Raw genomic sequence first — 27,500 nt, 5'->3', positions numbered from 1 at the left:
TTTTTAAGAGATGGGATCTCGCTGTGTTGCCCAGTCTGGCCTCAGACTCCTTGGCTCAGACTATCCTCCTTCTCAGCCTCCTGAGTAGCTAGGAGAACAGGTGTGTGCCACCTTGCGTGACTTTTGCCTCATTTTTTTAAGGACCCTTGTGATTACATTGGACCTATCCGGATAATTTAATCTCCCTATCTCAAGATCCTTAATTTAATCATATCTGTGAAGTCCCTTTTGCCATGTAAGGTAACATTCATAGGTCACAGAGGTTAGGGTTTGGACATCTTGGTGGGGGGGTGTCATTATTCTATCATACTCAGTTTCCTTCCTGTAGAACAGGAATATAGTAATAGTATGATACATACCTTGTAGAGTTAATAGAGCTAATTTAGAACAGTGCTTGGCATGTAGTAACTGTTTAATGAATGTTAACTACTGTCATTGTCTCACTCTTTTTAATGGCTGCCTAGTTTTCCATGGTATATGTGCACCAGAGCAGCAGTGTTGCATTAGAGCGCATCATCTTAGTCACTCTACCTTATTGTTGCCCCTACCTGCTAGCCAATTTCTGGCCACTTTCTAGCTGTGCAACCTTGGGAAAGCTAGTTTAACCTCTTTCTGCTTGTTTTCTCGGCTGGAAAATAGGGATAACAAGGTACCAGCTCATAAGATTGTCATGAGAATTAAATGACATAATACATGTAAAGAGCTTAGAACAGTGCTTGGTGTGTAATAAGTGTTCAATAAATGCTAGCTATTATTTTATTACATACCAGATTTTTTTGTTTTTTCTTTCTTTTTGTTTGTTTGTTTGTTTGTTTGTTTTGAGACTGAGTGTCACTGTTGCCCGGGCTAGAGTGCCATGGCGTCAACCTAGCTCACAGCAACCTCAAACTCCTGGGCTCAAGCGATCCTCCTGCCTCAGCCTCCCGAGTAGCTGGGACTACAGGCATGAGCCACCATGCCCGGCTAATTTTTTCTATATATATTTTTAGTTGTCCAAATAATTTATTTCCATTTTTAGTAGAGATGGGGTCTCGCTCTTGCTAAGGCTGGTCTCGAACTCCTGACTTTGATCAATCCTCCCGCCTTGGCCCTCCCAGAGTGCTAGGATTACAGGCATGAGCCACCGCACCTGGCCGATTTTTTTGTTTTGTTTGATCTTTTTTTTTTTTTTGAAACAGGGTCCCACTCTAGCCTAGGCTAGAGTGCAGTGGTATCATTATAGTTTACTGCAACCCTCTAACTCCTGAGCTTAAGCCATCCTTCTGCCTCAGCCTCCCAAGTAGCTGGGACCACAGGTGCATCCCATCATACCTGGCTAAATTTTGTATTTTTTGTAGAGATGGGGGGTCTCATTATGTTGCTCAGGTTGGTCTGGAATTCCTGGGTTCAAGTGATCCTCCCACCTTAGCCTCCCAAAGTGGTAGTATTACAGGTGTGAGCCACCACACCTGGACTATGTACCATATTTATGTAATTCTGCTGCTGGACACTTGGGTGACAGTCATAGGTGCTAGAGATACAGTAGTTTCTTCAGTTTACATTTTAATGGAGTGGAAATAAACATATAAACAAGTAGCATAATTCCAGATAAAAAAGGGTGTAGATTAGGTGGCCAGTGTGGACTTCTCTAAGGAGGTGACAATTGAGCTGAGACCTAAAGAATGGGTCATTTGAAATGGTGGGGGAAGAAGTAACAGGAACCACTAATGCCAAGGTCCTAAGGTAGGAGCAAGCATGATATTTTCTAAGAGCAAGGAAAGCTGGTGTGGCTGTAGGGAAGTTACCAAGGGAAGAGAGTAGGAAGAGATGAGATGAGAATGTATTCAGGACATTTGAGTCCTGAATAAGTTGCTTGCATAGGGAATCACTGAAAAATTTTGAACAGGAGAGTAATATAATCTGGTTTACATTTTAAAAGATCTCTCCGAGATGGGGATAGTGGATCGTAGGGGACAAAAATGGAAGCAGGGAGAGCTGGTTTATAGCTGCTGTAGTCTGTAGGTGAGAAATGATGGTGGCTCATACGAGGGTGGTGGCTGTGCAAATGGAGGGAAGTGGGTGGACGACGCTGCTGTGAATATATTTGTGCCTAATTTTTGTGCCCACTTGGGTATTTCTGCAGGGTTGATTCCTAGAAGGGGACTTGCTACATCAGAGAGTGTGAATAATAATAGCTGACATTCATTAATTGCTGACTGTGTGCCAGGTGCTGTTTAAAACACTTTCATGTAATTGAGCTATAAATAAACTGTGGTCTCAGGGCCACTAGCTTAGTTAAGGATTAAAAACATAAACATGATATTCAGTGTTGATGGCAGTTGAATAAAAAAAACTCCAGAGTCTGTAGAGCTATGTAGGAATGTAGGTCACGGAGAGGAGATTGGTTGTCAGAGACATTTATATGTCATTATTGCTGGAAGAGTTCAGGGAGGGAGTGCTCACTTAAGTCTGCCATGACGAGAAAGGCCTTTTTGAGGAAATGGCATTGGAATTGGGTTTTGAAGTCTGGGGGAAAGGCTTGGCTAGATAGAGAGAGGAAGAGATGGTGCATTTCAGGAGGGTGGAATGTTGTGATTTAAAATCTGAAGGTGGGAAACCAGAGGCATGTTTGGGAGTGAGTAACGTTAACTGAAGTTATCTGGTACTAGTGGGAGATAAGGCTGGTAGAGTATGATAAAGTAGGATAGAGCCAATACAGATTGATTTTTCTGTCAGGTTTTTTTTTTTTTTTAATCAGAATCAAACCTGTTACTGAGCCCTTTTGTAATTAAGGCAATGGAGATTGAAGAGAAGTTGAATAAGTTCAAGTAACATTTATTGAACATGTTCTATGCCAGGTATTATGCTGGGTGCTGTTGCACATACATTTTACTAGGTTGTCGAGGGGATTAAAAGTAGTATCCGTATTTTACAGATGAATAAAGTTTAGAGAGATCGTGTAGTCTTCTAGGTCACCCAGTTGGGAAGCAGCGGAGCCAGAATTCAAACCCAAGTCTTCACACTTAAAAGGAACTAGTGATTGGCAATGCCCATTGCTGATGGAACATCAAGGAGAACAGAGCCTGAGAAAGTTAGAGGGTTTGGGGAGTAGGAGGCCATTGGTAATGTTTGCAGGTACAGATTACCAGAGGAGAGCTGGGGTGTGCTAGCTATCTGTGAGCTACTTGAGTAGCCAAACAGGACAAGACCCAGTCACTCAGACTGAAAGAGAATTTGGAAGGTAGAATTCCAGGTGTGGCAGTGGCAGGACCAGGTGAAAGGAGGGCTTGTAGACTATCTGGAACAGCAGAGACCTAGAGGGTGCAGCTAATGCAAGGGTGCTCAACTTTTCTGATGTCAGAGGTTTGATGTGTGTACAATATTCTCTTTGGAAATATTGCTTATTATATATGTGCTGATTTGTGAGGGATTGGAGGTCCTCTGGAAAGTCTATATAGCTTTCCTTCCCCCCTCCACTCTCAGATACAATGGTGTAAGTCTGTGATGAGAGACCTGCTCATTGCTAACGTGTTATTTACCTTGCTTGCATGTTATAAACCCTGTTCCCAATTCCCTCCTTCTAATGAAGTGGAATTGTCACTTTAAAGGCTCATGTCTGCTAACCTATGACATGGCAATAGAAGGCCCCATAGGAAAAAAGCGATAATGGAGAAGGTGAGACCCAGACACATGCTTTTGAGAGTAGTATTGTCAATATCCACCCTGTCCCAGTTTTACCCTTTGATTGTATCAGCAAAGGAAATCCAAAATCTAGCATTAAGAATCAATACAGTGGCTAGAAAGATTCCAAAGGGGGGAAAAAGAATCAATATACGATTTTATTTTATTTCATCATTATTAAAGGTTCCTGGTCTAATTACATGCAAGTGCTGTGACCGTAATAGAATCATTTTTGGGAAAGAGTTTCTACATGTTCTCTGTAATACTGATATTTGGAGAGAATCTACTTATTACATAAATTAATAACAAACTCATTGGCCAGCAGAAGTTGAATTTATGTGAGACTATTCTTAGTTCTTACTAATCGTTTTCAATGTGAATAATCATACATTTGCTACAGAAATATTAATGAGTTTGTTTATAGGATGCTGCCCAACATTCTGATGGGTTGTTTCATGATACATGATATAAAGTCTATATCTCCTTTCTCAAATCTGAAAAACTATGATTCTGAGGCTGGGTGAGGTGGCTCACGCCTGTAATCCTAGCACTCTGGGAGGCCGAGGCGGGCGGATTGTTTGAGCTCAGGAGTTCGAGACCAGCCTGAGCAAGAGCAAGACCCCATCTCTACTAAAAATAGAAAGAAATCATATGGACAGCTAAAAATATATATAGAAAAAATTAGCTGGGCATGGTGGTGCATGCCTGTAGTCCCAGCTACTCGAGAGGCGGAGGCAGGAGGATTGCTTGAGCCCAGGAGTTTGAGGTTGCTGTGAGCTAGGCTGATGCCACGGCACTGTAGCCTGGGTAACAGAGTGAGACTCTGTCTCAAAAAAAAAAAGAAAAAAAAAAAAAAAAAAAAAAAAACTATGATTCTGAAACACTTCTGGTTCAAGAGATTTCAGATAAGATATAGTAGACCTATTTTTCCTCCTGTTGCGTCAAGTCTTGGGATGGCCCAACCTCTGACTGCCTTTTTTAATTTTTATTTTATTTTTTTAAATTTTTATTTTTTGAGACAGAGTCTCACTCTATTGCCCAGGCTAGAGCGCCATGGCAGCATAGCTCACAGCAACCTCAAACTCCTGGGCTCAAGAGATCCTCCTGCCTAAGCCTTCCAAGTAGCTGGGACTACAGGTACGCACCACCACGCCTGGCTAATTTTGTCTATTTTTAGTAGAGATGGGGTCTCACTCTTGCTCAGGCTGGTCTAGAACTCTTGAGCTCAAGCAATCCTACCACCTCGGCCTCCCAGGGTGCTAGGATTACAGGCTTGAGCCACTGTGCCCACTGCCTTTTTTTATTTAAAATTTTTTTTTTTTTAATTTGCTCTGTCACCTAGGCTGGAGTGCAATGGTACAATCATATCTCACTGTAACCTCGAATTTCTGGGTTCAAGCAACTCTCCTGCCTCGGCCTCTCAAGTAGCTGGGACTGCAGGTGCATGCCACATCCAGCTAATTTTCTTATTTTTAAAAATTTTTTGTAGAGCTGGGGCCTCACTATGTTGCCCAGACTGGTCTCGAACTCCTGAGCTCCTGCCTTCGCCTCCTAAAGTGCTGGTATAGGCTTGAGCCACTGTGGCTGGTCCTGAATGCCTTTTTTAAGCCTCATCTTCTGTCGTTTTACAGATTTAGGAAGATCTAAACAATTCCTGTATATATCCTCTTTTCATGCCACCATGTATTTTGCTTGTGTATTATAGCTTCAATCCCTCCTCACCACCTGTTCTGCTATCATACTAGTCTGAGCCACCACCATCCTCTCTCCGTTAAGTGACCCCTGCCCCCTAGCTTTCCATCATGCTTAGAAGATAATCCAGAATCCTTCCATTGCCTTCATGATGGGGCCCCTGGTTCTGTCTGTCCTCATTTCCAACTCTTTAGCCTCTCTGTCTGAAATGCTCTGCTCCCAAATATCTGTGTGGTCGTCCTTTATTTCGTTTTGATTTTCGCTCAAATACCACCTCCTCAGAAAGGCTTTTATGATCACTCTGTCTAAAATAGCATCCTCCAACATCCTTGATCCTTATGGTTGTTTTTAGCATTTTTTTTTTTTTTTTAAAGACAGAGTCTTGCTCTGTTGCCCTGGGTAGAGTGCAGTGGTGTCATTGTAGCTCACTGCAACCTCAAACTCTTGGGCTTGAGTGGTCCTCCTGCCTCAGCCTCCTGAGTACCTGGGAGTACAGGAGTGCAGTGAGCCTCTAGCTTGGCTAATTTTTGTATTTTTAGTAGAGACAAGGTCTTGCTTTTGCTCAGGCTGGTTTTGAACTCCTGAGCTCAAGTGATGCTCCCACGTCGGCCTCCCAGAGTGCTAGGATTACAGGTGTGAGCCACCTCACCTGGCCTTTCAGCACTGTTTGTTGTATTATTTATCTCCGTATTTGTTTAGCTGTCTCCTCCTCTGGGAGGGCAGGGACTATGTCTGTCTTACTCACTGCTGTATTTGCACACTAACTTAGAGGGGTGTCTGGCTTAGTAGATACTCAATAATTTTTTTTTTTTTTTTTTTTTTTTTTTGGAGACAGAGTCTCACTTTGTTGCCCGGGCTAGGGTGAGTGCCGTGGCGTCAGCCTAGCTCACAGCAACCTCAAACTCCTGGGCTTAAGCGATCCTACTGCCTCAGCCTCCCGAGTAGCTGGGACTACAGGCATGCGCCACCATGCCTGGCTAATTTTTTCTATATATATTTTAGTTGGCCAGATAATTTCTTTCTATTTTTTAGTAGAGACGGAGTCTCGCTCTTGCTCAGGCTGGTCTCGAACTCCTGACCTCGAGCGATCCACCCGCCTCGGCCTCCCAGAGTGCTAGGATTACAGGCGTGAGCCACTGCGCCCTGCCTGTCCAGATAATTTCTTTCTGTTTTTAGTAGAGACGGGGTCTTGCTCTTGCTCAGGCTGGTCTCGAACTCCTGACCTCGAGCGATCCACCCGCCTCGGCCTCCCAGAGTGCTAGGATTACAGGCGTGAGCCACCGCGCCCGGCCCTCAATAAATATTTGTTGAATGAATTGTTCTTTGCAGTGTGGATTGGAGCCTGTATAGATGTGAGACTGTGATGCTTCAGTTTTCACTATAGAAAACCAAAATGATTTCCCTGTTGATTTGTTCTTCTGTGATCCATCAGGCTTCACTGTTCTGTATCGTCAGGTTAACAATGTCTGCCTTACAGGTTGCGGGCCTCCCGGGTGCTTCTTGTCGGCATGAAAGGACTTGGGGCTGAAATTGCCAAGAATCTCATCCTGGCAGGAGTGAAAGGACTGACCATGCTGGATCACGAACAGGTGCGATGTTATCACCTCCTCATTCCCCTGCTCCAGTTCCTGTCTTCAGTATGAACACTAGCAGATTGTGTGAGTGCCTACTTGTGCCATCAGGGCTGTGAAAGGAGGGCTAGCATGAATAGAACTGTAGCCTTTGGAGATTGAAGGTGCTGGTGCTGGTTTCGAATTCCAGCTCCACTGCATCTAGCTGGGTGAGCTGGAGATTCACATCACCTTGTTGAGCTTGCCTGTCTGTAAAATGGAGTTAGTAACATCTCCCTTGGTGGATACTCGTGAAGAGTAAAGAAGTGGTTTTCCATTTGTGTCTAAAAACTACCTGATTAACTAATTGAAAATACAGAGTTGCCCGGGAGGCTTTGTTAGGGTGTAGCCTTCATCCCCAGTGCTTCTGATTTAGGTCTGAGATGAGGCTCAGGAATATGTACATTGAAAAGGTGTCTCAGGAGATTTTGATGTATATGGTCCACAGATGTTAATTTGAAAAATGGTTTAGAGAGAATGTGTGTGGACTGCATAGCATCATGCTTGTACATAGCAAGCATCTAATAATACTAATTATCTAACATAGTGCTGTTTGATTAATAATATATTAATAGAAGTGCCCAACTCCAGTGTAGCTTTGACTGCGTCATGGTCAAGGTGAAAATAAGTGCTTTTGCTGCATCCTTATGCCTCAGTGACATTTTAGTTTTCTTTTATAAAGAATTTCAAATGTATATAAAAGTAGAGAGAATAATATTAGTACTTGATACCCATCTACCTGACTTCTCCAGATACTGATATTTTGTTGAATTTTTTTTTTATTTTAAAAAGACAGCTTTCCTGTTGAATTTTTTAATCTCCTTCCTTTTTTTTTTTGGACAACATTTTAAAGCAAATTCCAGAAATCATGGCTTTTCTTGGGGGGGTAAAACACTTCGGAGATTGTGATGTCAGATTATATTATTTGTATCTTTCATTTTAGGCAATGAACAGGGTTTCTGTCATGAGACTAAGTAACTAGCACACAGTGTAAAGTATAGGCTCTGTGGACAGAAGTGAATGTTAATGAAAGTTTTAAAAGCTCACCTTGTTTCGGGGTTCAGGAGAGAAACAATAACCTGGAATTATTTTTTTAAAATTATTACTACAATATGAAGAGGAATGTGGGTTGTCTCACTTAACATCACAGCCATAAGTTGGATTTTGAATAGAATTTAAAAATCTAAGACGAAAATGCCTGCAAGCAAGCTGCCTGGTTTTTAATGGTCTGAGCACTGACTGCTTTGACATCTCCCCAACCGCAGTGCCCTCTAGAGGCAGGACCACCCCATCTTGGGGAAGAATTTGTGTAGAAGAGGATTTAAGAGCAGAGACCTAAGGAAGGATGATGCCTAAGAAGGTCCTTGCTGTGGAAAAATGAAACCATGTGGGGATCGTGACTTCCGCATCTGGTTACATGAACCCAAGAATGGGGGACACTCATATAACAATGAGAGGTGTGGTTTTGACCCCACATCAGCACAGTGTGATGAGTGCTGCCTAGTGGCAGAGTAAACAGGCTGATTGTCATCCCTCATCTCTTTCCTGGGTGGTCTTATGGTGCCTTCCACCTGCCTGACACAGTGGTTCTCAACCCTAGCTACACTTTAGAATAATCGGTAGGTTTTGTGGTTTTTTTTAAAGAGACATGATCACCCAGACTGGAGGGCAGTGGTATGATCATAGTTTACTGTAATCTCAAAGTCCTGGGCTGGAGTGATCCTCCTGCCTCGGCCTCCCAAGGTTCTAGGATTATGGGCATGAGTCACCACTCCTGGCCCAGGGAGTTAATTAAAAATAAAAGTTCTCAAGGTGAGTCTAATAGCCAGGAAGGGTTGAGAACCACTGGTTTCATATGGCCTGGTCCCCGTCAACTTACCCAACCTGATTTCCGTCAGATAAATTTAACGGTTTGTGAACATGCTGTGATTATTCTCCCCTTTGCAATTTATTTGTGTTCTTTGCCTAACTAGGAGCTCCCCAGGGAGGCAGTGCTACAACAGTGCAAAGGCTTTGGAATCATGCAGACTTGGGCTCAAAATCCCAGCTCCTCAAGCTGGAAAAGGGACTTAAACTTCTCAGACTCAGTTTGTTCATCTCTAAAATGAAGATGTTAATGCCTGCCCCTTAGAGCTTTTTATTTGGCTTACATTCAACAAGTATCTGAGAGTACCTTCTGAGTACCCTGAAGTCTGCTAGGTCAAGGTTTGTTTCCCATTCTGAAGTTGGTTTATTTATTTATTTTTTTTATTTTTATTTTTATTTTTTGAGACAAAGTCTTGCTCTGTGGCCCAGCTTGCAGTGACCTGATCATGGCTCACTATATCCTGGAGTTCCTGGGCTCAAGTTATCCTCCTGCCTTAGCCTCCTGAGTAGCTAGGACTGCAGGTATACACCACCATGCGTGGCTAATTTTTAAATTTTTTTAGAGACACAGTCTAAGTTTGTTGCCCAGGCTATTCTGAAACTCTTGGCCTCAAGCAATCCTCCCACCTTGGCTTTCCAACGAGTTGGGATTACAGGTGTGAGCCACCGCACCTGGCCACAAGTTTGTTTTTTTTTAAAGAGATTGTGTTTCACTGTGTTGCCCAGGCTCGAGTGTAGTGGCTATTCATAGGATCCATCGTAGTGCACTGTAGCCTTGAACTCCTGGGCTCACAGGATACTCCCACTTCAGCCTCTCGAGTAGCTTGGCTTATGGTGTGCACCACCGCGCCTGGCTTCCATTCTCAAGTTTTATTCAGAAACCAGAGCAAGCTACCTGACTCAGGTTGTGGTAGAGAGACACATGAAAGGTTTTCTGGAGTTCCAATGTGTTCTTAAAGAACAAGGAGGGGTTTATCAAGTTAAGGGGCTATGTTTTAGGCAGGGGACATTAGCAGTGGCACAAAGGCATCCAATAGCGTGGTAGGAATGGAATATAACAAGCAGTTTAGTGTTTTTAGAGTGTGAGACAGAGTTGTGGGGCCAGGTTGCAGGTGAGGTCTAGGTCAGGAAGGCCTGCTAGGAAGCCCCATGGTAAGCTTTTACTTAATCCTCTAAGTGGTGAGGATTCATTGAAGTTTCAAATGAGGAGACGAGCTGACCTGGTTAGCTTTGGACTTTATCTGTAGTTACTAATTACTGTATAAAGTAGGGTTGGCACAAAATACAGGGCAGGCTGGGTGCGGTGGCTCATACCTATAATCCTAGCTCTCTGGGAGGCCAAGGCAGGTGGATTGCTCGAGGTCAGGAGTTCGAGACCAGCCTGAGCAAGAGTGAGACCCCATCTCTACTAAAAATAGAAAGAAATTATCTGGCCAACTAAAATATATATAGAAAAAATTAGCCGGGCATGGTGGCGCATGCCTGTAGTCCCAGCTACTCGGGAGGCTGAGGCAGTAGGATCGCTTAAGCCCAGGAGTTTGAGGTTGCTGTGAGCTAGGCTTACGCCATGGCACTCACTCTAGCCTGGGCAACAGAGTGAGACTCTGTCTCAAAAAAAAAAAAAAAAAAATACAGGGCAGAAGACCACTTAGAAGGCTGTTTTCTTAGTTTTGGTGAGAGGTGAAAGGGGTCTGGGCGATGGCCTTGGTGATAGGGATGACAAGAAGCACATGACATGAGACACATGTTGGGTGGTAGAATAGGTAGGTCTGTGTGGGGGGGCTTTAGGAATGCAAGGAATAACTAGAGCAACTGACACGGAACGCTTTGGGCACCATTCTCACAGTTGTTGTATCATCTCGTTTGGTCCTCATGACAACTCTGAAATCTAGGACCTGCTGTCATCTCGGTTCTACATAGAGGAAACTACATAGAGGAAAAGGAAGTAAAGTACTGGTTCACCCAAGGTCTCCTAGTAGTTAGTGGTGTGGACGGGACCCAGGCATCTGACTCCAGAGCCCATGCTCTCACCCACCTCACTGTGTAGCTGCTATCAAGGAAATATCAGGGATAGGAAGAGCAGGTTTCTGGCTTGGGTGTTGGTGTGTGTTCATCAATAGAGACAGCAAGTATGGCAGCCCATGAAGGGCCTATGGGGTATCCTAGAGGAAATGTATGGCAGACAGTTTGATAAAAGACTCAAGTGGGCCGGGCGCGGTGGCTCACACCTGTAATCCTAGCACTCTGGGAGGCTGAGGCGGGCGGATTGTTTGAGCTCAGGAGTTCGAGACCAGCCTGAGCAAGAGCTGTCTCTACTAAAAAATAGAAAGAAATTATATGGACAGCTAAAAAAAATATATGGACAGCTAAAAATATATATATAGAAAAATTTAGCCAGGCATGGTGGCGCATGCCTGTAGTCCCAGCTACTTGGGAGGCTGAGGCAAGAGGATCACTTGAGCCCAGGAGTTTGAGGTTGCTGTGAGCTAGGCTGATGCCACGGCACTCACTCTAGCCCGGGCAACAGAGTGATACTCTGTCTCAAAAAAAAAAAAAAAAAAAAAAAGACTCAAATGGATCAGGAGAAATCTGCACCAGTGAGAGTGATTTGAAAAATAACAGGAAATTTTGGTAGAAACTAAAAGAGGCATTGAGTTGGTATATGGAGCTATACAGAGTGAACGTACAGATGAGTGGTTCTGAGATGGGGACAGCTATACGTAAGAAGGCCCAAATAGAGACTGGAATGTGTAGCAAGGGCGAAAGAGAGCATAGCAAGGAAGGTGTGATCTGAGGACGATAGTAATGACAACTCACACTGATGGAGTGATTTGTAAGTGCATGTTTTATTATCATCCCCATTTCACATGTGACTCCTGCATTCTTGCTCAAGGTCACATAGTAAGAGGTTGAACAAGGATTTGAATGAAAGATTTGAATCCAGCCTGAATTATTCCAGAGCCCTTGCTGTTAACCATGGTGATGCACAGCCTCTCAGCACATAATGAGATCCTGAGGAAGCAGGATGATGGGTCAGGGACACTGGTAGAGGGTCTGTCATGGGAAGAGGGCCAGCTCATTTTCTGGGAGGCAGGAAAGTGAGATATAGAGTGTGTGCTGTGGATAGTTGGTAGGAGATGAAGGGAGATGATTTCTGTTGAACTAGTCTTGGTAAAGGGGCTAGGTCATTTGCAGAGATTAATGGTTAACTTAGATGTTTCATGTGTGAAGAAGTGTTTTGTGAGCAGTATGGACTCTGTAATCCTACTGATGGCTGTTAGGGGATTATATTATTCTATCTTTTCAGGCTCTGCCCTACTGATGTCCAGCCTTGGGATGGAATCATTTTTCTGCTCTATCTTCTGCTTATCTCTCCACCTTTCTGAATTTTAATTGATTTTAAGAGTTCCTTTTTTTTTTTTTTAAGGAGACAGTCTTGCTCTGTCACCCGGCTGGAGTGCAGTGGCATCATCATAGCTCACAGCAACCTCAAACTCTTGGGCTCAAGCGATCCTCCTGCCTCAGCATCCCAAGTAGCTGTGGCTCCAGGCATGCTGCCATGCCCAGTTAATTTTTCTATTTTTTTTTTTTTTTTTTTTTTGTAGAAACAGAGTCATGCTCTAGTTCAGGCTGGTTTTGAACTCCTGAGCTCAAGCGATCCTCCCGCCTTGGCTTCCTAGAGTGTTAGGATTACAGGTGTGAGCCATGGCGCCTGGCCAAGAATTCATTTTGAAGGCAGGCTCAGCAGTGGGCACCTGTAGTCCCAGGTACTTGGGAGGCTGAGGTGGGAGGATCGCTTGAGGTCAGGAGTTCGAGGCTGCAGTGTGCTGTGATGGAGCCTGTGAATAGCTACTGCACTACTGGCCTGTGCAATGTACCGAGACCCTGTCTTTAAAAATGTTTTTAAAAAATGTTCATTTCAAGCATTCTTAATTGTGTCTTATTTTTGCACTGGTCTGATATGCTGGAATGCTTAGGGTTGAGCACATGGTAGGTATTTAGTCAGTTCTTTTCACTGGTAATCAGTGGTTTTGTTAGCAGTTACAAATTTAAGTGGAAGAGGAAAGCATGGACTTCTGTTTAGAATGAATTTTTTTTGTAAACACAAGGGGGTGCTCTTTAACTATCAGTGACCAGTAAAAGAAGTTTAATGTCCTATTTTAAAGCCTCAGAAGGAAGGAGAGAGTAGGAAGCCTGAGTTAAGCAAATTGCTGCAGGAACAGTAATAAAATTAGATAATGGGTATTTTAGCTATCCTTTAAAACTGAGAAGTTGTCTTTGAGATTTATTTTCCCAAAATATTCAAGAATGAAAAAATATTATTCCTAGGTATCTCCAGAAGATCCTGGAGCTCAGTTCCTGATTCGTACTGGGTCTGTTGGCCGAAATAGGGCTGAAGCTTCTTTGGAGAGAGCCCAGAATCTCAACCCCATGGTCGATGTGAAGGTGGACACTGAGGATATAGAGAAGAAACCTGAGTCATTTTTCACTGAGTTTGATGCTGTAAGTTTCTTAGTATAAAATCTATGGGAATTAAGCAAATTAAGGCATTAATTATATGTATACCAGGTGATACTAGAGCATTCACATCTCAAAGTCTAAGCTTTTTCCCAAGTAGATTTATAAGCTGTTCTGTTTTTTAGGCTTAGTATATTGCAGGAATGTGTTGCTAGAGAGGTCCAGTCTGTTGGATCTGCTGAAACTGTTAGCGACTTGCTGTCTGCTGGCTTCTTCTCTGGGCATATGTTCCCCTAGACCAGGTTTCATCTTTGGTGTTTTGTCTTCCTTCCAGAATCTTTGCATAGCTTTAATCCATGTTATTGCAAATGTTTTCTTCCGAAAACTGAACAAGTTGGTGATTAATTTCTGTGGCAGAGGCATTTTTTTGTTAGAAATATCAAACTACAGCTTGTGTTTTGTCTTGAGAAAGAGCACACCTGATCTTGGTCTATCTATGTCTGTCTGTCTGTTTTGCACAGTCACTTTGACCATGTTGCCATGGATAACTAGACAAAATCACTGTGGTCCTAAGCCAAATGAGGCATATCCAACCTCATTGGGTTTCATTGCCAAATCTATACGGAGGTGAAAGGATAAATTCAATTATATGTCAGTGTCTGTGACCTTTCAGACGTAGTTCCCTATACCCTAAAAAAGCTGAACAAATCTTGGATAACTGTGCAATAGTCACAGATGAGTTACTTGTTTTTTAAATGAAGGCCTCATTACAGGAGAGGTTAGAATTTGGGTTGGGTAGTTTGTTTTTCACACTATTATATTTCATACGTGCATCTGTTCAAATATGTGCTTGGAATGATGGATCATCTGTGCATTTGTCCTGTATTCTTTTTTCCAATCCCTTCTATTTTTTAACTCCAGGTATTGGGACACTTTCCATTTGGACGTGTCTCTTCATTTTCTTATCCATAGTAACCACGTTTAGTTTATTCTAGGTGTCCCTTGAACTTGTAGAATTAGAGAAAGGGTTTGTTAAAACTGAAGCATGAGGCCAGTTGATTGTATAACACATGTGCATGGGGCCAGGATGACTGCCTCATGGGCCATATGTGGCGGGTCCTTGTAGGTTTTATAGTCGCTTTTGACTCTACGGGGTTCCATTTGATCAATTGGTTGCTTGTTCACCTGTGGCTTTCTTACCTTTTAGATGTGATTTTTCCTTGGGTGGCTGCATCCTTTGAAACACTAAAGGAACACATTTCTCTGTGAGTGTTATTTCAGTATTCAGGCTGCTAGACAACAGCAAAGAGGGTCTATCAAATGAAAATGTTCTTTTGTTCAGGAGAAAGCATGTGCAATTTGGAAGTTGTCTTTTGACCATGATCAGAAGGCTGCTCCCGAAAAGATGGTATTTTGTGCAGTAGAACTTAGCCATTTCCAATACCTCAACTTACTGGAACACAACCTAGAAGCCCCAGAGCAACACTGATAATTCCACTGAGTGAATCACCAGTTCATTGTCTAAGTCTGAATGGAAGGTCACTTAGTCTGTAACCTTTTCTTTTGTCCTTAAATTCAGATAAAGTTTCACACTGCAATCTGTGGAAAAGTGATCTCAACAGGACTTGTTTATCTTCTTTATCTTAACATATCAATCAAAAGAAACGGAAAAAAAAGCCCTCATATTTAAACGTGACCTTTGGGTCAATTAAAAAAACTGGTTTTGCTTCTCACAGTAGTTTATTTGGATTTTAATGGATTTAATAGTTTAGAAATAATTGCTAAATTTTTTATCCATGCAAATTATGAAATATGTATATGTTCATGCATTAGGGGAAATGAATGTATTGAATGGCTTTACTTTCTAGCTAAAGACATTTTATTTTGGTTGCATAAACTGATGATCTCATAATTTACATTTTCTACACACTGAAACCTGCAACATTTCTTTTGTCTTCTAACCATAGGACCCAAAGAACCTGTTGTACCAGTTTGAAACGGGCTTTAAACATGCCCAGAGAGACTGTTCATTAAGATTTATTTAGACATCAGGGCAGTGATTCACAGTTCACAAAACTCACACCCAGCCAATTTCTTTCTTTCTGCAGGTGTGCCTGACTTGCTGTTCCAGGGATATCATAGTTAAAATTGACCAGATCTGTCACAAAAATAGCATCAAATTCTTTACAGGAGATGTTTTTGGCTACCATGGATACACATTTGCCAATCTTGGAGAGCATGAGTTTGTAGAGTAAGTGTTGGGAGAGGAGGGGAGAACATAACATTTTCAAAATTTAGTTTTATTTCTGGTAGGGAAAGGAAAGTATTTTACTATAATACTTAGAACATTCTGAAACTGAGTCATTAACAGCTTACTGAATACAATGGATTGTGAGTTCAGAATTGTAGGAGATACAGCCCTCCAAAATGATGGTCTAATCTAAAGACTAAAGCAAGCAAAGTTCTACAGCAATCATAGTGTACCACATGGGTATTTATTTGATTAATCTGGACTTCAGGTGGTGAAGTCATATTTTCTGCATAGAGAAGGCTATGCAGTTAGATGGGTAACTCTGTAGGCACATTTAGCCAAAGTCTACCTTGTAAAAGCACCAAGATCCAGAGACTGCTCTGGTGGAACAAAAAGACCGTATCCTCTCATTTTGAACACTGAGGCTACAGACCTTGGTAATTCTCACATGATGGGACCTGCAGTGTTTTGAATTTGTAGTTTTAGATGAAAGATGGCAGATGATACAGTATCATAAAGCTATATGAGTTGATTTTTTTGGCTGCAATTTCTGACCCCTCCCCGCCAATTTGCTAATGAGAGACTGAGAGAGGCCTTGTGTGGTGGGGTGGAGCTTTCTATCAAGAGACTGAGAACTGCTCTTTTGTTCAGCCTCTTAGGCAAGTCACTGAAATTTCTCTAGTCTGCAAGTTTCTTGCCTGTAAAATTGAGATGGGGGAAGGGCAGACATGTTCCAGATACCTCCTAACTCTAGTGTTTTATGGCTATAGGAAAATCTAGTTCTTTTGGGCACATTACAGATGGATAAAGAAGCCAACAGTAGTAGAAAGCAGGCCAGATTATTATTATTATTATTATTATTTGAGATAGTGTCTCTTGCCCAGGATAGAAGTACAGTGGCATGATCATAGCTCACTGCAACCTCATACTCCTGGGCTCAAGTGATCCTCCTGCCACAGCCTCCCAAGTAGCTGGGACTACAGGCGCACATCAAGACGCCTGGCTAATTTTTCTATTTTTAGTAGAGATGGGAGTCTCACTCTTGGCTCAGGCTGGTCTCGAACTCCTGACCTCAAATGACCCTCCTGTCTTGACCTCCCAGAGTCCTAGGATTATAGGCATGAGCCACTGTGCCAGGCCCAATCCAGATTGTTTTATTTTATTTTATTTTATTTTTATTTATTTTTTTTTGAGACAGAGTCTCACTCTGTTGCCTGGGCTAGAGTGCCGTGGCGTCAGCCTAGCTCACAGCAACTTCAAACTCTTGGGCTCAAGCAATTCTACTGCCTCAGCCTCCCAAGTAGCTCGGACTACAGGCATATGCCACCGTACCCAGCTAATTTTTTCTATATATATTTTTAGTTGTCCAGCTAATTTCTTTCTATTTTTAGTAGAGACCGGGTCTCGCTCTTGCTCAGGCTGGTGTCAAACTCCTGAGCTCGAGCGATCCTCCCATCTTGGCCTCCCAGAGTGTTAGGATTACAGGCGTGAGCCACCATGCCCGGCCTTTTATTTTATTTCATTTATTTATTTTTGTTTATTTTCTTTTGCAACATGGATGAACCTTGAAGGCCAGATAATTTTAACATGAGCTCCCCACAGCAGAGGAGAGGAGAGGAGCTGAATTGGGCTGTTTATTTCATGATTCAGATAGAATGTCTCCAATGTAATCACTTTCGTTTATTGAGAGCTTCTATGTCCTGTGTAGTGTGCTGAGCAGTACATATTACTGTATTTCTCCTCTTACAGTAATCCTATCAGGAATTGGTATTCTCACAGAGTGGCTAACTGACTTACCAGGTAATCAGTGGCAGAGCTGGGATTTGAACCCAGATCTGTCTGACTCCAAAGCTTTTACTTTCAACCACTGTCTGTAAGCTAGTGATACTCTTTATTCTAATGGCATGATTCACAGGGTAGAACTTGATTTCCTTTCCTTATCACCCTCTAGGGAGAAAACCAAAGTTGCCAAAGTTAGCCAGGGAGTAGAAGATGGACCTGATACCAAGAGAACAAAACTTGATTCTTCTGAAACAACTATGGTCAAAAAGGTATGTGTAATGGTGGGGAGGGTAGAGGTCAGAAACCCTGGGACCTTATACGGGATGGGCGATTACAATTGCAAATGAGAGAAGTGAGCTCTGTACAGTAGCCTGGAAAGGAGGGGCTGATGCTTGTCCCATCTAAAGAGAGGCTGCTCCTGCCTAGTGCCAGCCAGCTGTTGCCATGAGGGAATGTGGGCCCAGTGATTCCAGATATGATTTTTTTGAGAGAATCAGAAATGCAGATTTTTGTATGCTCTGTCTCAAACTTTTAAATACTGACAGCCTACTCAAATTGATTCGAATGCTGTTCTGGTCAACACTGTGAGTGCCAAACAACATGCTCAGAGGACTTATTTGGTTTGTAGGCCACCAGTTTTGACCACTGGTGTATGGAATAGTATCAGAAAGACTGGTTTTGAGCAGAGGCCATTACTTTTGTACAGATTTTTTATCTAGATTGACAATTTAGTAAAGTCCTAAGTGGGAGGAGCCAGTTTAAACTTTAATTGCTAATTGCTTTGCCTGTTTAAAAAAAAGTTTTGCCTTTTTCCCTTTTTCACCCAACAACCTTTAATAAGAAAATCTTTCATTGTTGACAGATGTTATCAGGTGTGTTTTATTTGTTTGTTTGAGACAGGGTTCGCTCTGTTGCCCAGGCTTGAATGCAGTGGGATGATCATAGCTCACTGCAGCCTTGAACTACTGACCTGAAGCCATCTTCCTATCCTAGCCTCCCAAAGTGCTATGATTATAGACATGAGCCACCACACCCAGTCAATCAGGTGTGTGTGTGTGTGTGTGTGTGAGATACACACTATTATATATGTATATTTTTTGAGACAAAGTGTGGCTCTGTTGCCCAGACTAGAGTGCAGTGATGTCATCATAGCTCACTACAACCTTATACTCCTGGGCTCAAGCAATCCTCCTGCCTCAGCCTCCCTAGTAACTGGGACTACGGGCGCATGCCACCATGCCCAGTTAAGTTTTTTAATCTTTTGTAGAGATGGGGGTTTTGTTGGTTGTTGTCCAGGCTCAGGTGTATATTTTTTAATGTAGTTCATGTTTGGAGTTTAGGTTCTATTTGGATCAGGTGCAATAATTAAATTCATTTTATAGAAAGAAGCGGGAAAGGGATCAGAAGACAATGGTTTCTGTGGCAAGTGTTGGAATTTGAGAAGGAAACTGTGTGATGGGGAAAATAAGATGAAGGGGCCAAAATTGGCTGAGTAGAACTCACAGGAAAGGCATCACCAAGCCCATATTTACTCTTTGCTTTGTAGATTTAAATGTTGAGAAAGAAAAACAGCTGGTCAGAATGTAGAGTTAAAATTGCTCTAAAGGGGGGATTCTAAAGAGTGCAGAAACCACAAAAGAGACTGCAGAAAACCACAAAAGTGGAACTCTTAAGAGTTTCCAGCAAGACTGTGTTGGAGGTTTTCTTTCTCTTGCTTTTTGTGTTTGTATTGGAATAGTTTGATGCTGTAAGTGTGATACAGAGGAATTATTAAGCCCTAATTTTAGTGTCTATTCACAGGACCATAATTATCCAGAGTGAACCTTGGTGTTTTGGCCAAAACTTGGGTCCTTTTCTTTCTTTCTTTCTTTCTTTCCTTCCTTTTGAGGCCCAGTCAAGCTTTATCTGAATAGCTCCCTGAGTTTGGTGGGGGGAGATAAATTGTTAACAAACGGAGGAGTACAAAAGCAGCTTTGTGGGTGCTGTCAGTTTATAAATCACACCCTCTTACAAGTGTGACACTTGGCCTTGGTGTGAAGGGTTTTATGGCTTAAGGGCCTTCTCTGATTGAGGCAGGTCTTTCACATTCAAATAGGGAGAGCTCAGCCTAGCTTTGTTAGCCATTCACAGCTGGAAGTTTCCCTGGAGTCAATTCTGATGGTGCACACTGGGGTGGATCTGGAGACCTTTTTTGGGAGCCACTTTATCTTGCTATGAGGAGAATGTGGGCAGCTCAGGCAGGCACTCTGCGACCTTCGCGTACCATTCCTTAGGGCTCTACAGTCACAGAGCTTTTTGTGCAGCCTCTTCCTACATGAAGGTATCAAAATATTCCCCAGCTGACATTGTTAGTCAGCTGTTATACATGGACAATTCAGGCTTGGATTCCAACCCTGAGCCCTTAAGGTTGCGAGGCATTCAGTGCATTCCTGGTGACAATCCCTGGGATTCCAAACCTTGTCTTTGTGCTGCCTCACCAAGAGCCCTCTGGGAGGACTAGGTTGAACTGGGTTTTGGCCATGGCGTTGCCACCTTGTAATATAATAATACCACACCTTCTCCATTTGGGCAGAGATGACCCTGTGATTTCAAAGTTTTTTTCCTACTCAAAGATTCCTTGATTCAGATTCTGCCCTTTTGCCTAATTGTACAGAATAACTGTTTGGGTTGTGCTCAGAGTGCAGGATGGGGGTGGGGAAGCAGCCACTTCCTGTTTCCTGTGAAAGGTTTCTGGTTAGGGTTCCCTTCCCCTCCCCACTTTCCTTAGGTTTAACCAAATGTTGTAAAGCCACTATCTGCTTCAAGGTACACATTGTGCTCCTAAATTAGAAATGTTAAAAAACAAAGAGGAAAAACAGAGCTTGTGGTTTTCACACCCTCTAGGAAGATACTGGGCCTTTCTAGCACCTGTGTGGTAGGAAAATGCCTGGCCAGAGATAGGTGCTCAGTAGTTTGTTTGCTTCCTTTGGTGCCCAGAACTTGTGAGACAGGATTCATCAGAGTCAGGTCTTGGGCACAAGTATGATACCGACACTATTGTGCATCAGATAAAGGAAAGAGCAATGAGGTGGTGGTGAGGAAGTATCCAAAAATATTTTTCAGAGGAAGAGTTGTTTGTGTTGGCATGTGAAGGGCAAGCTTTCCTCTTCCACCAAAGCCAGAGGAAATAGAATAAAGAAAAAGAGTCACTTTGGCTTCCCTTGTTCCAAAGCAGCCAGCTCTTTCGATGATTACAAAATGCCTACTACGTTCAAGGCACTGTATGGGTGTAGGGAAGCACATCTGGTCCTGTTGTCTGAATCTGCAGCTGATGGAGAAGCTAGGAGAAATTAAATGACCTCTCCAAGGTCACACAGCTACGGAAGAAGGAACAGGCAGGGAGAAGCCTAGACAGTGGGTGAGGGCACAGGCGATCCTTGCCTTAACAAGGGGAGTCCCCGTGGAGTTTCTAAGGTAGTTTGACATTTTCTGAGAATGGTGGGATAAAATATGTGAAAATCGGGATAATTCTGGAAAACCTTTAGTAAAAAAGGCCACTGTCATGGTCCCATGTTCACATTTCTTTATTGTGCCTTGTCTGTGTTGTTAGGGGGCTGCCAGAGATGATTAAGATGCCTGAGAGTGGTTACTCTCCGTAATAGCTCTTTAAAAATTAAACACAAAGTAGGATGTGTTCGTAACGTGCTAAGAAATACAGATTTAATTTTACTTCTGCTCCTGAAATAGTAGGTGACTAATTCGGGGTACTGTTAATACTCTTTTCATGAATTAGTTGAGAAATTCCACAGTAGAGGGGTGATTCATTCTTTCGATTCCCTCTTTCTGAGCCTTTTGTTGACAGCTCTCATCCTCCTCTCATGCCCATCCTTAAAGAAATAGTTTAGTGTTTCCTCTTCATATGGCACCTTTATTTCCAATGCTTATCACCGTTGAGATTACTTGTTGCTGTCTCTCCCCTTAGACTTTAAGCTCCACGAGGGCAGGGCAGTTTTGTTTGCTGCCAGACTTCCACCCCAGTGCCTTGCATAGTCATATTCAGAAAATGTTTGTTCAGTGTAGTTGTGGCTATCACTAATGATTGGGGTATAGCATGATAACTCTGGAAGAGATTATTGTAATTTTAAAAAAGAATTTATTGAATTAACTTTTTTTGTTATTAGCTAAATGAATTAACCTTGTAGTATATTAGTTCCCATAGTTTAGGTTATTTGAGCTGAGAGAACAGAATTCTGAAGAAGACAAGGGTGCCCAGAAATATTTAGAAGCAATTGAGTTGCCTGGACTGGAACTGCTGGCCCAGAGAGCTTCAGGATCCTGCCAAATATCAGAATCATTTGGTTTGGAAGGGCGGGAATAGGGTAATGCAGGGTACAAATTTGCAGTTGGTATAGTACTGATAGCAGGTTTTCCAGGTAGGAGAGTAAGTTGGGGTGGGGAGTGCTGGAGTGGTGTCATGTCTCACAGGGGATAAGTTTCTGCGCTCTAGTGGTGAGGGGAGAGTCCCCCAACATCTCAGCATAGTCTAGTCTATGTTTTTGTATTGTGATATTTGATGCATAAAAGAAGACATGTAGTATCAGTGCAAGTCAGGGGACATATCAGCAAAACAAACACTATCCAACTTTAAAATTCACACACACATATCAATACTTTTGCACTGATCCATGTGTTCCTTCTCTATCTTTTCCCTGTTCTCCCTCCTCTGCTGTTATCAGCTTGGTAACCCCAGGGCTGCTGGTACGTGTGTGTGGTTTAAAAAACACCTGGAAAAGGCAGATACAGCCCTGCTTGGCTTTCTGCTCTATCATGTGTTTGTAAATCTAAACAATGAAATAGAACTTATTATGCAATATTTTAGGTATAAATCAAGGGTGATATTGCTAACCACCGTGGACTCACTACCCAATTTGAAGCATCAAACATTACCAGTGTGGTTGAGGCCCTCTGGCTATATCTTCCCCAATAAAAGTAACCGTTATCTTCAATTGCATATTTTATCCCATGCTTTTCTTCTTACTACATATGTATGTATTTCCAAGCAATATATAGAATTGCTTTGTATGCTTTTGAACTTCTTAAAAATTGGTTTCATATTGTATGCATGCTGCCACCTGCTTTTTAAGAGCAGCAACCTGTTTGTGAGGCCATCTGTTTTATACGTAGTTCTAAGGCTTTACTATCCATTATGGTGGCCACTAGCCACAGGTAGCTATTTAAATTAAATTAATTAAGATGAAACAAACAAGAATTCAGTTTCCCAGTCTCACTCACTAACCACATTTCCAGTGCTCAGTAAGTACATGTGACTATTGGCATTTGCATTGCACAGCATAGATTCAGAATGTTTCTATCATTGTAGCAGGTTCTCTTGGATAACACTGCAGGGCACTGTCATTCTCTCTCTATTTCTTATGTGAATACATTACTATTTACTTATGCATTCTTCTATTGATGAAAATTTAGGTATGTAAGTTTTTGCTGTTAAAAATTGTGCTGCAGTAACCATTTTGTGTATGAGTGTCTATAATCTCCTTGGATAATTGTTGATTTCTCTAGGGTATATACCTGGGAGTAAAATTAGAATAAGGACATCTTCAACTTTACCAGACCCTGTTAAGTTACTCTCAAGAAGTTTTATCAATTTATATTCCAAAAACAACAGTATGTAACAGTAACATTTGGTAACTTCAGTCTTTGTTGCCACTCTGCTGAGTGTGAGAACTGTCTCTTGACTGTGTGATTATCACTTGTTAGAATGCTTTTAAAAGTTTTTGGATGTAGAGATCTGCAGTTTTGAAAGTTGTGTAAATTCTGATTTACATTCATCTTTATGTGCGGAACTATATCACCTGTTACTGATGTTCAGCCTGATTTAAAAAGTAAAATAAGCCAGGCATGGTGGCTCACACCTGTAATCCTAACACTCTGTGAGGCCCAGGCGGGTGGATCGTTTGAGCTCAGGAGTTCGAGACCAGCCTGAGCAAGAGCGAGACCCCGTCTCTACTAAAAATAGAAAGAAATTATATGGACAGCTAAAAATATATATAGAAAAAATTAGCCGGGCATGGTGGCAAATGCCTGTAGTCCCAGCTACCTGGGAGGCTGAGGCAGGAGGATCCCTTGAGCCCAGAAGTTTGAGGTTGCTGTGAGCTAGGCTGACGCCACAGCACTCTAGCCTGGGCAACAGAGTGAGACTCTCTCAAAAAACAAAAAAAAAAAAAAAAAAAAAAGGTTAAAAAGTAAAATAAGCTCATAATCCCAAATGTGGAAAATACGGAACAAGTTGAGAAAATGTGAATTCTGCTGCCCAATACTAACATTCCATTCAGTATTTTTCCTATGTATATACATAACAAAATTGGGTACTAATTAATATTTTAATACGTATATGATATATACATACATAGTCACCCCTCTGGTTCATTGGGTTGCATAATTGTGGATTTGACCAACCGTAGATGGAAAATATTTGGAAAAAAATTTGTGTCTGTACTGAACATGTACAGACTTTTTTCCTTGTTATTATTCCCTAAACGATACAGTGTAGCAACTGTTTACATAGCATTTACATTGTATTAGGCAGTGTAAGTATTTAGAGCTGACTTTAACTATATGGGAGGGGATGTGTAGGTTACATGCAAATACCCTACCATTTTATTTCAGGGACCTGAGCAGTCCCAGACTTTGGAATCCTTGGGAGGCCCTGGGACCAGTTCCCTATGAATACTGAGAGACAACTGTAGATGTGTATATATTATATATATGTACATGGTTTTGTCTTTTGCTCTTTTCACTCAATATTTTTTCATAAGCAGTCCCCAAATCTTCACATCTACAATGGAGGGCGTGATTTTAAATGGCTGCATCCAATTTCTTCTTGCCTCACCATAATGTTTTACCAGTTTCCTGTTGCATTGCTCTTATTGTACTTTCCTACTATTCTAAATGGCTTCTCCCACCATAATTTGATGGTTGGTAGGCTATGTGGAGAATTCATCCTTTATATTTACTCATGGGCTTCTTTTTGGCAAATAAAAGGCAGGTTGAATCCTTTCAGCTCATGGGTATTTATTGAAAGTCTAGTCTATTCAGCACTATCCCTTTCTCTATGGCCCCTTCCTGAGGAAATTGACACACCCATTTGAGGAGAGGAGGTCAGTTAATGCTGTAAGAGGGCTTGTTACTAGTCTTAACTGGACTATCAGACTGAAGTCCTTAAGCCCAGAATTGTCAGGGAAGGAAATGGATAGTGGAGGGGAGTGGGTCAGGATTCTAGGCAGAGGGATACAGGAGCTGAGGACGTGGGGAAGTGGAGGCAGTGGGGAAGTTACCTGAGTTAGTGTGTTCACTCAGTGGCTGGTGAATGCTGCTACCTGACAGACACTGTGGGGTACCTCCACTGAAAGACTCTTCCTTCCCTGAAAGCGCTGTTGAATATGTTTTCTCCTTATAAACTCAATGTTGGTGGGGTGGGTAAGCCAAGTATCACCTTCTGCATCCGTCCTGCTACAGATTTGGTGACTTGGTTAAGTTTAGTTTTGTTTTTAATTGTTATGAGTGACAGTAATAGGCTTTGGGTAGTCTGAACCAAAAGGGGCATTAATTGGAGTGCAAGAAGCCATGAATAACTACTGTCATCTGAGAAGGGTAATAAAGACTAGGGCCCCTGGGGAGCCCTGGAGGCAGTAGAAATTTGTGGCCTTTCCCTTTAGAGCCCTGTCATTAATGTGTCTCCTTACTCTTGCTTTCACATTCTCAGTTCCCAGGAGAATCTGATTGGCCTGACTGGGGCCTGTGTGCCCACCTCTGGCTGTCACCTGTGGCTGGAGGGTTAGTGCACATTACAGGCAGGGCCACTGGAGGCCTCCTCCAGATCTTCGGATACCAGGAAACTGCCTGCCACAGACAGGCCCAAGAGAAGTAAATTAACTTGCCTAAGGTCATAAGCGAGATGCAGAACTAGCAATAGACCCAGGCCCAGGCAGAAAGAGCCTCTATTCTCGGACCCAGTGTACTAGAAGGTCACTCTATGGTGTCTTGGAAATGTGGCCACCCAGAACCTGTACCCTTTCCCCCGACTCCTAGCCTGCACTCTGGGTACCTGAGACCCCTGGAATCTATTGCCCAGACAACCCCAAGCTTACTTGCCAGGATTTTTTGTGATCTTCCCTGGTCTGCCTTCAGTGTGCAAACCTTACCACAATGTCCAAATGCCTAGACCTAAGGAGTGGATGTTGGTGAGGAAAGATAAGCTGGGTGGCCACACTCAAGTAAAAGCCTCTTGTAGTATGGGACAGTGCCACAGGCGGGAAGAAAAGGTGGCATGGATAGGGGCCAGCTTTCCCAGTTTGCCTTGTTCTGGCACAGAACTCCCAAGGAGTGTGAGTTTCAAATTTGATCCAGGAGGCCTTCCAGGTGTTTATAAAGGAGGTGTATTTGTCAAGGCAAGAGAATATAATATACTTTATATAACAGCTTTTGGTATGATTTATAACAAAGTATGTAGAAGTATGGGTCTTTAGTTATACACTTTTCCCAGGCCCTGAAAATGTTAGCTAACAGGGAAGCCTGCCTGGGACCGAGATTCTAAAACACAACTCCCAAACCCCCATTAATCATATAGTGGCCTAACATATCGTTGGATTCTTAGCATTGCTCATAGCCAGGCAGACGAGACTCTGAATTGAACTTCTGGTGGTTTTTGAAACCTGGTTAAGACTTTGTTTTGTCAACCTGATGGTATTCCCCGACTATACCGCTAATGGCTTGATCTGTATTTTGAGCCAGAATGGAACCAGGTCTTTAGGAGCTTAGCTCTGTCTTCCTTCAGTGCAGGAAGTCCACGTTGTCCATCACATTGTCCCCAGTGCCCAGAGGAGCACATAGTAAGTGCTCAACAAGCATATCTTGATTTGAGTGGGTATCACCCTCTTTTAATGATCAGTAAACTTTAAATAATGAAGTTTCTCTGAGACAAAGACAAGCTACTGCCTTGTGATTTAAAGCCAGAATATTTTATCCCTAATCGGTTCTGCCTTTTCTTAACAGAAGATAGTCTTCTGCCCTGTTAAAGAAGCACTGGAGGTAGACTGGAGCAGTGATAAAGCGAAGGCACAACTGAAGCGCACAACTCCTGATTACTTTCTCCTTCAAGGTGAGTGCTCAAAGCAGACCTTCCCCAGGGAAGGCTTTGGCTGTGATTTCTGCAAATGTGGCTGCAGAGTCCAGATTGTTTTGTGATGTTTGCTCTGAGTCAAATTCCTCATTAGCTAGTTGTCAGTGACCGCCTGAGAAATGCAGAGTGAATGGGGATGAAGCTCTTCATTGACCTCTGGGTTCTAATAACTTGCTTTAGACCTGCCCTCTAAAGTTGATCCTGAGATAATAGTGTCACAAATCAAGCAACTTCTCTTCACCATTTCTCCCTCTTCAGAATTCTTTCTTGGCCTCAAAACCAGCCTTACTCTCATGAAAGGTGGGCTTTTTCTGTCCCCTCATTTAAGTTAATGAATGAGCTGCTTTTCAGTCCATCCTTGCTGGTGCTCAGGGGGCTGTTAGCTAAGTGTTAATTAGCCTATCAGTATTCTTCCTTGCCTGGCACTTCTAATTTTTAAAATGTTATTTTTTTTTTTTTTTTGAGACAGAGTCTCACTTTGTTGCCCGGGCTAGAGTGAGTGCCGTGGCATCAGCCTAGCTCACAGCAACCTCAGACTCCTGGGCTTAAGCGATCCTACTGCCTCAGCCTCCCGAGTAGCTGGGACTACAGGCATGAGCCACCATGCCCGGCTAATTTTTTTTTTTTTTATATATATTTTTAGTTGGCCAGATAATTTCTTTCTATTTTTGGTAGAGACGGGGTCTCACTCTTGCTCAGGCTGGTCTCGAACTCCTGACCTCGAGCGATCCACCCGCCTCGGCCTCCCAGAGCTAGGATTACAGGCGTGAGCCACCGCGCCCGGCCGTAAAATGTTATTTTAGAAATAATAATTACAAACAATGAGTCCTTAGTGCAGATCATTGGGGGTAGGTACTGTTATTAATACTGTCCCTAGTTTACAAACAAGGAAGCAAAGGCACAGAGAGATTAAGGTTACCCATGTTCTCAAGATCACATAGCAAGTAAGTATGAAAGTAACTTGTAGAAAATACCAGAAAATCACAAAGAAGAAAAAAAATGCCTT

The 27,500-nt window shown here is 42.5% G+C and overlaps 1 protein-coding gene across 1 annotated transcript in view; it reads left to right on the top strand.

The window, feature by feature from the left end:
• The window catches only part of SAE1 (SUMO1 activating enzyme subunit 1), a 64,584-nt gene that overhangs the window by 5,892 nt on the left and 31,192 nt on the right, over positions 1-27,500 (top strand). The window contains exons 2-6 of the mRNA XM_045531328.1: positions 6,830-6,941; positions 13,158-13,331; positions 15,395-15,537; positions 17,489-17,588; positions 26,368-26,473. Coding sequence (XP_045387284.1) covers positions 6,830-6,941; positions 13,158-13,331; positions 15,395-15,537; positions 17,489-17,588; positions 26,368-26,473 — 635 coding nt within the window. The remainder of the gene's footprint in view (positions 1-6,829; positions 6,942-13,157; positions 13,332-15,394; positions 15,538-17,488; positions 17,589-26,367; positions 26,474-27,500) is intronic.

The sequence above is a fragment of the Lemur catta genome, chromosome 19, assembly GCF_020740605.2.
Source record: "Lemur catta isolate mLemCat1 chromosome 19, mLemCat1.pri, whole genome shotgun sequence".
NCBI classification, from domain to species: Eukaryota; Metazoa; Chordata; class Mammalia; order Primates; family Lemuridae; genus Lemur; species Lemur catta.
This window is presented reverse-complemented; position numbering and strand designations above follow the sequence as displayed.